This window comes from Hyperoodon ampullatus (genome assembly GCF_949752795.1).
Source record: "Hyperoodon ampullatus genome assembly, chromosome: 3".
Taxonomy (NCBI): Eukaryota; Metazoa; Chordata; class Mammalia; order Artiodactyla; family Ziphiidae; genus Hyperoodon; species Hyperoodon ampullatus.
This window is the reverse complement of record NC_136916.1, coordinates 62,512,911-62,525,057: the sequence shown is the minus strand read 5'-3', so window position 1 is coordinate 62,525,057 and position 12,147 is coordinate 62,512,911. Positions and strand designations below refer to the sequence as shown.

The 12,147-nt window shown below is 36.9% G+C and overlaps 1 protein-coding gene across 4 annotated transcripts in view; it reads right to left on the bottom strand.

The window, feature by feature from the left end:
- The window catches only part of NEO1 (neogenin 1), a gene marked incomplete at both ends in the record, with an annotated part of 236,626 nt that overhangs the window by 151,783 nt on the left and 72,696 nt on the right, over positions 1-12,147 (bottom strand). For all 4 annotated transcript variants that reach the window (XM_079699465.1, XM_079699467.1, XM_079699468.1 and 1 more), the window contains 2 exons: positions 5,762-5,915; positions 8,833-9,108. In XM_079699465.1, the coding sequence (XP_079555591.1) occupies positions 5,762-5,915; positions 8,833-9,108 (430 nt within the window). The remainder of the gene's footprint in view (positions 1-5,761; positions 5,916-8,832; positions 9,109-12,147) is intronic.

Here is a 12,147-nt window from a genome sequence, read left to right as displayed (position 1 = left end):
CCATCCCAGGTCCTCAAGTCCATTTCTACATCTGCATCTTTATTCCTGCCCTGCAACTAGGCTCATCAGTACCGGTTTTTTAGATTCCATATATGTGTGTTAGCATACAGTATTTGGTTTTACCTCTCTGACTTACTTCACTCTGTATGACAGACTCTAGGTCCATCCACCTCATTAAAAATAATTCAATTTCGTTCCTTTTTGTGGCTGAGTAATATTCCATTGTATATATGTGACACATCTTCTTTATCCATTCATCTGTCGATGGACATTTAGGTTGCTTCCATGTCCTGGCTATTGTAAACAGTGCTGCAATGAACATTGTGGTACATGTAACTCTTTGAATTATGGTATATGCCCAGTAGTGGGACTGCTGGGTTATATGGTAGTTCTATTTTTAGTTTTTTAAGGAACCTCCATACTGTTCTCCATAGTGGCTGTATCAATTTACATTCCCACCAACAGTGCAAGAGGGTTCCCTTTCCTCTGCACCCTATCCAGCATTTATTGTTTGCAGATTTTCTGATGACGGCCATTCTGACCAGTGTGAGGTTATACCTCATTGTAGTTTTGATTTGCATTTCTCTAATGATTACTGATGTTCAGCATCTTTTCATGTGTTTGTTGGCAACCTGTATGTCTACTTTGGAGAAATGTTTACTTAGGTCTTCTGCCCATTTTTGGATTGGGTTGTTTTTGCGATACTGAGCTGCATGAGCTGCTTGTATGTTGTGGAGATTAATCCTTTATTGTTTCATTTGCAATATCTTCTCCCATTCTGAGGGTTGTCTTTTTGTCTTGTTTATGGTTTCCTTGGCTATGCAAAAGCTTTTAAATTTTATTAAGTCCCATTTGTTTTTGTTTTTATTTCCGTTACTCTAGGAAGTGGGTCAAAAAAGATCTTGCTGTGGTTTATGTCAAAGAGTGTTCTGCCTACATTTTCCTCTAAAAGTTTGATAGTGTCTGACTGTACATTTAGGTCTTTAATCCATTTTGAGTTTATTTTTGTGTATGGTGTTAGGAAGTGTTCTAATTTCATTCTCTTACATGTAGCTGTCCAGTTTTCCCAGCACCACTTATTGAAGAGGCTGTCATTTCTCTATTGTATATTCTTGCCTCCTTTGTCAAAGATAAGGTGACCATATGTGTGTGGGTTTGTCTCTGGGTTTTCGATCTTCTTCCACTGATCTATATTTCTGTTTTTGTGCCAGTACCATACTGTCTTGATTACTGTAGCTTTGTAGTACACTCTGAAGTCAGGGAGCCCAATTCCTCCAGCTCCAGTTTTCTTTCTCAACATTGCTTTGGCTATCCGTGGTCTTTTGTGTTTCCATATGAATTGTAAAATTTTTTGTTCTAGTTCTGTGAAAAATGCCATCAGTAATTTGATAGGGATTGCAATGAATCTGTAGATCGCTTTGGGGAGAAGAGTCATTTTCACAGTGTTGATTCTTCCAATCCAAGAACATGGTATATCTTTCCATCTGTTTGTATCGTCTTTGATTTCTTTCATCAGTGTCTTATAGTTTTCTGCATACAAGTCTTTTGCCTCCTCTAAGATCAGGAACAATACAAGGGTGCCCACTCTCACCACTATTATTCAACATAGTTTTGGAAGTTTTAGCCACAGCAATCAGAGAAGAAAAAGAGATAAAAGGAATCCAAATTGGAAAAGAAGACTGTCACTGTTTGCAGATGACATGATACTATACATAGAAAATCCTAAAACTACTAGAGCTAATCAATGAATGTAGCAGGATACAAAATTAATGCACAGAAATCTCTTGCATTCCTATACACTAACAATGAAAAATCAGAAAGAGAAATTAAGGAAACACTCCCATTTATCACTGCAACAAAAAGAATAATATACCTAGGAATAAACCTACCTAAGGGTGCTTTAAAAATCTGTCAGGTAATTCAAAGACCTGTCATCTCAGTGTTGGCATCAATTGATTGTCTTTTCTCTTTTGAGATTTTCCTTATTCTTGGTATGAATGAGTGATTTTCAACTGAAATCTGGATATTTGGGGCATCATATTATGAGACTCTGGATCTTACTAAACCTTTTGTTTTCAGCTGGCTTCTTCTGACACCCAGAGGAAAAGGGAGGTGTCACCTCATTATGTCAGGTGGAGGTAGAAGTCCAGGTTCTACACTCAGTCTCCACTGATACCTGAGGGGGAAGGGGGGACTCCTCTTTACTCCTTAGCAGGGTTGGGAGTTCTGGCTCCTCACCAGGCTTCCACTGATACTGCACCCCTGGCTGGGTGCAGTAACAGTAACTCATTACTGTTCCCCACATGGCATCCAATGACACCATGAAGAGAGGGTGTCAATGCTACATGGTGCTGAAAGTCCTGACTCTCCACAGGCCTCCTCTGATACCACTACAGTGGAAAAGGGAAGTTGGGAAGGAGTGTCTCTTATTGCCAGGTGGGATAAAAGTCCAGGCTCCCCATGTGTCTCCACTGATACGGCAGGGGTGGGGGCCTCAATACTTCCCAGTTGGGATGAAAATCTTGGCTCTCTACTTAGCCTCTGACACCATATAGCAGGGAGGATGGGAGACCTCATTACAACCTGGTGAGGGTGGAAGTCTAGGCCTCCCACTTGGCTTTTGCTGGCATGGGAGAGGATGGGGCCACAGTTTCTTATGTGGTGTTTGGCTGGAGTAGGAGTGATTATAGTCTAACAGTTTTTATCTTGCCAGGATGCCTCTTTCCTGGTCTTTTGGCTAGAGAGAGCACACTTTTGGTAGAGCTTTTCTGTTTATGCCCAGTGGTGTTTCCAAGTTATCAGCTTCTTCAGCTCAAGCTGGGACATATGAGGCAAAACCAAAAACCAGGGAACACACCATCATGGTGTTCCTTCGGTCTAAAGGCCCCTAGCCAGTCAATCTTCCTCTCTCCACCTTTCAGAGTCTTCTTATGTTTGTTTTACATATAATGGCTAGAGTTTTTAGTTGTATTTAGCAGGAAGAATACAGAAAAATACTACTCAATCTTCCCAGAAATGGAAGTCCTCTATTTGTTTTTTAAATACTCTAATTTTTCTACTATTGTCAACTGTAATAACATTAAGCATCTTTATAACTATAACCTGTTCTTTTGCAGCTGGGTTCTAATCTATCATTCCACTAAAACATAACATTATTTAATTACTAAATTACATTTTGCTGTCAGTCACCTTGCACTTTGGCATCTGTATTTTCTAAATTCTCCCCCTTTCAAATAAAACTACTCAATGAATGGGATACATTTCCACCACCTCCCCCACTTCAATACCTACGTTTGGTTTGGATCTGAACAAACCCGATCAAAAGATTAAGTAAATATATCAATTCTTAAGACATTTATAAAAGCCATGGAAATGTTTTAAAATATTCATTTTCAAAGAGGTCTTAAAATTAACGATAGAGAAGGATGTCTAATAATTTAAGATTTTTTTTTACTAGAGCCAGCCCAGTTACTACCTGGATTTCTAGCCACTTTTTTCTTTCAATTTCTAAATTTCTTTCTAATTTGAAGTCTAAACAATTTATTAACTAAGGTCCATCTACATATCTCATAAGGCTCTGGGAGAAACAGAGATATTTTGAGTAATTACCTGCATCTAACCTGAAGCACTCTTGTGTTCCATTCACCTACTTACATTTTCCTATACTACATTCAGATATTCAACCAAAATATATTGGTCACCATTATCCCTACTCAATTATATGCCAAGCACTATGCCTGGGTCTGGAAACATCAATGTGAACAACACCAACACTGTCCTGCTCTTATATTCTTCTGAAGCTTCCTGAGACAGTGATATATCAAAGCAATGCTTCTCAGACTTTTCTACCATATAACCCAAGTATTCAGAAGCCTACAGAACTCAAGGTTGGAAACAGTCTACTCAATCTTATATCTCCTATTTATCCTTAAAATTCAGAGTAATATTACTAGGAAATTACTAAATTTGTCTTAATTTCCTTCATAGCACTTATCATAAACTAAAATTTCATATGTTCATATGATTATTGCCTGACTCTTCAGCACTGGAATACGAGCTCCATGAAAGCAAAAACCTCTATTTGGTTCACTATTCTATTCCCTGCTAGAATAGGGCCTAACATAATCAGCATTCAATAAATATTTGTTGAATAATTACTGAATAAACAAATGAGAATCACAGAAATTCTCACTTTTATTTCTGACCTAAGAAATCAAACTCTTATATCATTATTTATCTTCAGAATGTACTTCTATGGTTATGAAATATAAAACTTTTAAAAATAACCTATCTCAGCTTTCCCATTCCTGATACTTTGTTCTAACAGGCAGCCAATTAAAATTTCTACTCTAAGAGCTTGAAATTTGTACCCCCTATTTTAAGGTTCCTTATGTTTCAGGTAGCATAAGTTTAAAATAATTCCCTTGAAGTCTTAGCAATTCTTTGCATAACATTTAGCTGGGAAAAAGAGTGGGGAAAAAAGGAAGTAAAATACAGCCAGAAGTTGGTGACTGCATAGGTGTTCAGCAAGAAATCAGATGATACTTAAGATGATACTATCAGTTTTGCTAATGGAACATGTGAGGAACAATCTGATTGTATTCTAGCATCCCCACTGATCAGTAAAGGCTGATCACCAAGCTGACTAGTCAGATATCCCTTTCCATGTCTTGTTTACTGAATGACACAAATTAAGATTATCTGTTTACTTTGAATTACTCAACTGGGAAGCTCTATACTTGCTCTGTCCAAATCAATAGCCACTAGCCACATGTGGCTACTGACACTTGAAATGTGGCCAGACTGACTCAGGAACAGAATTTTAATTTTATTTAATTTTTATTTAAATGTAAAAGTTGAAGTAGCATTAAACACAAACGTCACTGTTTTGGTAGAACTAAATTTCCCTTTCACCTGTACACTGTATATATTAGTATATTTAGTAGTGCGTGTATACTAGTAATTTTAAAATTATATATGTGGCTTACATCACATTTCTATTGGAAAGCACTGCTCTAGGACAATGGTTCTCAACTGGGGACAATTTTGTTCCCCAGGAGACATCTGGCAATACCTAGAAACATTTTTGGTTGTCACAGCTTGGGAGTGCTATTGCATCTCATGGGCAAAGGCCAGGGATGTTACTAAACATTCTACAATGCACAAAATGACTTTGCTTGGTAAACAAAACATACCTAACTACCACCACCACCACCACCTCAGTTCTCTTACCAGAATACAACTGAGAAAAGTATCCATTACCTAAGGAAGTAATGAGGGGGGTTGGGAGAGATGACAGGTGGTTCATGTCAACAGAAAATGCTGGTGTGTAAGATGAAAAATTTGTGATCATATAAGGAAGCTGGTATGATTTTAAAAGGCAAAAACAAAAGAATGAGGAATACATTTTCTTTTACTGTTTAAGTAAAGGAAAAAAGTACTATCGACAAAATGCATATGAGAGTAAGTGAGACGTCTCAGGTAGTCAGGATCAGAAACTCTTGCAACAATTTAGGGAAGGAGGTCCTAAGGCCTGAATTTAAGTGTACTGCAGCTCAGAAAAAAAACAATGGAATAATTAGCCCTTAATATCTTAAAAGCATTTTTTTCTTTAAAAATCCTAATCATATACAGCAATATAAACATATTTCAAGAATGATAAATGGGCATCATGATATAGTTAAATAAAAATGAAAGATATAATCGTTTTAAAATTAATCAAGAGTCCCAAATAAGATCAGACCAAGTCTCACATTTTTACCTTTCTGTGTCAAGTGCTTCCTCATTTTTCATCCATCTAATGGTTGGAGTAGGAAGTCCCGAAGCAACACATGGTAACACTGCACTCTGACCAATGACTCTGACTAAGGAAGAAGGTTGTTTCAAAAATACCAAGTCTGATGTAACCTCAGGATCTAAAAAAAAAAAAAAAAAATTAAACAAAAGACAATAATTAAGAAAGCACTTTACCACTTTAATGATAAAGAATGGCAAATTCCTATTCAGTCTGTGTGGCTTTATACAACAAAATAGTTTAAGCAAAAGTGACAAGAAAATTCCATTTAAATTAGCAAACATTTCTTAATAATTTCCATGTGCAAAACTTTGTGCTAGGCTCTCTGGGGGCCTTAAAGATGTACAAGTTATAGCTCCTGCTTTCAATGTGCTTACTGGTCATCCGAGTGAGATCTGACATGAATCCCCTTCATTTTAAAAGATAACATAAAGTAAATGCTTCATGAGCGGTACAAATAGAAAAAAGATTGGGCAAGCTCAGGACCCTTAGCAGTATCCTCCCCACTCACAGGGATACCACAAGTGGTTTCTTTTCCTTCCCTACACCTGTGTGTTACTTCTGAAAATCTTTGATCTTCATCGCTTTGACTTTCTCACTTAGACTGTCAAACCTTTGATTTTATAATGGTGCAACTAACAGGCTACCACTATATGTGTATTCACTTCATACAGCTGCCCTCTTATGAGCATATGAAAAGGCCATACTCATAGGGTAGAAGATAGGGTTCTCTACTAGATGGGGGTGATATTTCTAATGTTAAGTTTTGAGAAAAAAGACTGTTCTCAGGCAAAGAGATGTGACTCTTATCCCCATACTCTTAGAAAAAGATGTTCTATAGCCATGGTAACAACCACCAGAGCTGGCTTTAAACTTATGTAACCAGTCGATGACAGTTCTGTAGCTATGGTAACAAGTAAACACCATCTAATAGTTCAGTACAACTCACTTCAGTGAACATGCCTTTGAAAGCCAACCAATGAGTTTAACCAATGCCTTTAAAAGTCAGCCATTCAGTGGTGGAATCCCTTGCTTCTAAGGCTGACACTGCTGTCATCTCTGTAACCAACCATAAAACATGCTTCTATTACTGACATCAACCCATCCCAGCCTCCTAACCAACACACCAAGAACAATGTCTTCCCAAAAATTTTACAAGAGATTAGCAGTTTGCATTATTCAAGATGACTATGCTTCACAAGCATAGCTCTCCCTTAAGTAAACAAAACATTCCGTACTTTTTGTTTCAGATATTTCATGGTGGCTCATCCTTTTGACACCAAGAATCTTATTTACTTGAATCTGGTTTTAGGATTTGCTTGACTGCTACCACAGATTTAGAGAAAAAAATATGACCTCTGTCTGCTATCAAATATGCCCTCTGTCACATAAAAGCAAGTCAGGAAGTAGGCAGGAAGACATCGCTATATAGCAATAGTTCTTTTTCACCTTGAACTATTTACCTAGAATTAATCAAATTTTGATCAAAACAAACAAATCTGAACACATATTTATTGGCTCCTATGTTCCAGTTACCATTCTCAGCAGCAGAAAAAATTCCCCGCCCTAGTTGAGCTTACATACTAATAAAGGGAGAGAGACAACAAATAAAAGACATAGTATGTGAGCTGGTGATATGTTCTCAAGTAAAATGAAGGCGGAAGGAGAAAGCGCTGGGGCACAAATGGAAGACTGTTGTTTTAAACAGTGGTCAAAGAAAGCTTCACTGATAAAGTGATATTTGAGCAGAGAGGTAAGTCAGGCAGAGATATCTGAGGGAAGAGGATTCCAGGCAGAGAACATGGCAAGTAGAAAGACCCTAAGGCAAGAGCATGTTTGGAGTGTTCTAAAAACATAAGGTGGCAATAATCAGAGTGAGGGAGAGAAGGGTATGAGATTTAAGAAGAGAGATGGGGGAGGGAGGTGGAATTAAGGTTATACAAAACCTTACAGGCCAAGGACTTTTAACATTTGCTCTGAGATGGGAAACCATTAGGAGGTCTTGCCCAAAGATGTGACATGATCTAATAAACATCTTAAAAGATAACTGTGGCTGCTGAGCTGAGAATACACTGGGATAGGAATGATAAGGGCAAGAACGATGATGACAAAGAAAGAAACTGCATTTTAAAAAATCAGTTCAAGGCCCATTAGGAATACTCTCAAGAGTAGCTGCTCATAACACTGGATAACATTGGCCTCCCTTTGCAAGCCAATCCATAGGCTAAAAACATGCCTACAAAATGGTTATATATAAAAACTGTCCAAACAATGTAGGGATGGTCCACCTCAGATTTGAAATGAGAAATATGGAAAGAATCAGGCATGTAGCAGTGGGAACAGAAGCTGAAAGGTCATGAAACACCAAGAGGGTAGAGGGACTATGAAGAGCCACAAGTGAGAGGACATGATGAGAAAGCATAAGTTACAGAGCTGAGAAAAGATGCACAAAACAGATTATGAGGAAAGCCAGTAAGGGCAGAAAGAATGAGAACCCACAAAGAGAAGGAAAGACAGAAAGAGGAGCGTTCATTAAAATGGGGGAGCATCACAAAGATCCAAGAACTCTTGCTCACCAGTGTCTCTAGAGATGCTGTACTAACAGTTACTACTCTGCCCATCCCTTATATGAACCAGCCTGAGTGAGTCTCTGATTCTTATAAGTAAAAAGACTTAACTATAAAAACAACCCTATTACAGGGAGGTAAGAGAACTACAAAAAGTATGCTATTGGGGGAGAGAGCAGAAGATAGAGGTTTGACAAAAGACACAGAGCTAATGTTTCTTTGGCCATGAAGAACGCCACAGATACTGAACATACTTTATTGCTTGGTAAATGTTTACTGACCAACATATTTGCTAAAAATCTGTCTGGTATGTTTTCTTCTTTTCTCTCCCTGTAAGAAACTGAAACTCTTTACGCTGACATTAATATCTCACCCCACACCTGTAACAGTGTTTATTAAAAAAAATTCTAACCGAACAATTTTTATCCATTAATAAACATAAAACCATCAGTGCTGATAATAAATTAATACCTGGAAGAACTTTTAATTCAACTTCATCACTATACTTTGGTGGCCCACCACTTTCAACTATGCAGCGATAGAGTCCCCCATCTCCTTCAGTTGCGTTGCTGATAACTAGTGTTCCACTTGGAAGTTTGGTAAGTCTATCATCCAGAAGAAGAGGCTGTCTGTTCTGTTCCCACCTCACAAATGGGACCAAATCTGCATTAACTTCACAATTCAGAATTGCACTGTTCCCAACATAAACCGAAGAAGGTTCTGGTTGGCTGGAAAATCTTGGAAGACCTAGGCAATAAAGAAAATGAGAAAATAAGAAGTAGTTAAATATTACTTTAAAATGTAGTCATAGGAACCAGGAGCAAGTCAGCCTGTGTGGCCACATGTGTAGTGGAACCAGGGTCAAGAAGGTCCATGGGTCAGGATATTGGCTACATACAGGGATACAGATCAAGTAAATAAATGTACTAGGAATCACTGGAGTGAGATTCCTCACAGTTGAAGAAGCAAGGTACAAATATTAAAAGTAGAAGGGTAGAATAAATCCCATGGTATTGCACTAGAACAGAGGTATCAGTGTAAACTTAACAGTTTTATCAAATTATAGATGTATGTAGAGAGATGTATATCTGGATATGAATGTATATGCGTAAAATATATATACAGTTCATATACAGTTATTACAGATACACACACACACACATACTAACTCTGTCCAGAGAGCCCAGAATCAATGTCACTTCAGTAGCAATGTGTACATATGGTGACCTAATCATGATTTCTAAATACTGTTCTCCACTAATGCAGCTTGGAGAAATGGCTGATTCTAGGACTGGAGTAGGGAAAGAACAATATGAGTCTGGAAAATCTTGTGAGAGAAAGTAAGGAAGTATCTAAAGGATAACAGGGACATATCAAAAGGACACAGAAGTCAGATCAAAAGGAGTTTCCTCTGGCTAAATGTGGGATAATGATCATTAATGCAGGAAGAATCAAGAATGGATGCTAAAACTAGTAAGTGAAAGTTGGATGAAGAATAGGATATTTACAGAGTATCAAATTACTTCTTCCCACAATACTTATTACTAATTAATAAAAGTACAAAATATTTATTAACTTTAGAGTAGAGAAACATAGTACAGACAATCTTAACCAAGTAATAAAAGTTAACATCACCAGTAATGGAACAAAACACCACATGTTTCCTGATATGATGCACTAATAATACAGCATCACTTCTGTGATATTTCTCCCCAAAATGCAAAATCTGAATCTATTCATGGAGGAAAATTAGAAAATCCGAAATGAGACAAGTATAAACTGAAGAATGGTTTGAGATCGTAAGAATCTAAGGAGAGAACTACTAAGTAAAACTTGTAACCCTGGACCAGAAAGGAAGGGGGATGATGGGGCAAAGTTTCTGCTTTTGTTTTTTCTGCTACTAAGAACATTATTGAGACAACCAGTGAAATATGAATTTATCTATGGATTAAATGATAGTATTTTATTAAGGTTAATTTCCTAATATTGATGGATGTTTACTTAGGAAGAGGTCCTTGTTTTTAGGAAATACACACAGAAGTATTTAGGTTGGGGTAACATCTGCAACTTACTCTTAATGGTTAAGAAAACATTTTATGTGGGTATGTGGGTATGTGCATATTAGATGATAAGCACATGTGGTAAAATGTTAACAATCACGTAATCTGATTGAAGAATATATGAGATTTCTTGGTTTCATTCTTATGACAATTCCACAAATTTGTAATTATTTCAAAATAGAATATTAACCAAAAAAATGTAGTCATAAATACTTTGGAGATGCCACATAATGTAATGGTTAAGAGCAGATATACAAGGATCAACTGCTCCACATCCTCATTTGGTACTGGCATACTTTTTGACTTTTAGCCACTCTAACAGGTGTGAAATGGTACCCCATTGTGGTTTTAATTTGCATTTTCCTAATGATTAATGATTTTGAGCATCTTTACATGTGATATCAGCTACACTTACATTTTCTCTTATTAAATGTCTGTTCAAGTCTTTTGCCCATTAAAAAATAGGGTTGTTTTTCTTTTTATTGTTGGTTTGTAGTAGTTATTAAAAATATATTGTAGCCATGAGTTCTTTAAGCATATACTGTGAATATTTTCCCCAATCTGTGGGCTGACTATTCATTTCTAAAGGTGTCTTTGATGAGCAGAACTTCTTCTTATAATAAAATCTAAATTATCTTTTTTTCTTAAAAAAAAAAAGAGCAGATATACAGAAAAACCTAGTGGTTACGGGGGGAGAAGTGGGGTGGGGACACAGGGGAGGGGGAGTGGAAGGTACAAACTATTGGGTATAAGATAGGCTCAATGATGTATTGCACAACATGAAGAATATAGCCAATAATTTTATAATAACTGTAAATGGCAAGTAACCTTTAAAAATTATATAAAAATTAAAAACAAATTTTAAGTGACTCTGATACGCTCAGAACACAACAAAATGTTTCTTCAAAGACTAGCAAACATTAAATAATGAGAAACATAATTCCAGGTTTTCTAGTTCTATGATAGTCAATTAGTCTATATGGAAATGACACACAGGTTATCTAGCTCTGCTACAAATTTTTTCTTATTTTTTATTTCAAGGGGATTTTTGAAGGAAAGAAATAAAGATAAAATTAACCAAATATCTACTTTTCAGAAATTGGAAAATTAGAAGCAAGAATTAACAAAGATAAACAGAAACTAATAAAGTAGAGGAAAAAAGGAATCAAATAAAACCAAGAACTAGTTCTATTTTTAAAAAGTCAAAATAGTCTCCCTCCTGTGCTCTCATGAAAATGAGTAATTTTTTAAAATATAAACCCACAACAACATATGGGAAGTTGGCAGACAAGAGATTTCAAAAAGTTTCTGGATAGGGAAAGCAGATGGAGGAACTAGTAACTGACATATCGAGGCAGAAAACGCTGCAGCTTCTTTTGCTCACAAGTAGGAGGCCAGTTTGTCCTGCTGTCTTTGGAGAATTTCAGGAGAAAAGAGAGAGTGGGAGTGAGGCGTGGGATTGACAAAAAGGGATTAACAGTGTTTGTATTTAGACTACCCAGTTACCTCACCTTTGGGCACAAAACACCCACAGCCAGGGGACTGTCCAGGCAGTAAAAGAAAAATTTCTGCTGTGGAGATATGAGACAGCCCAGAGAAAAAGACCTCTCATATTTAATTCTATGAGCTATCTACTTAGTGTGCTTTCAAAAATTCCCCTCTTGCTTGACTTAGCCGGAGTCAGTGTCTATTGCTTGCAAACAAAGAACGCTAACCAATAGTTTTT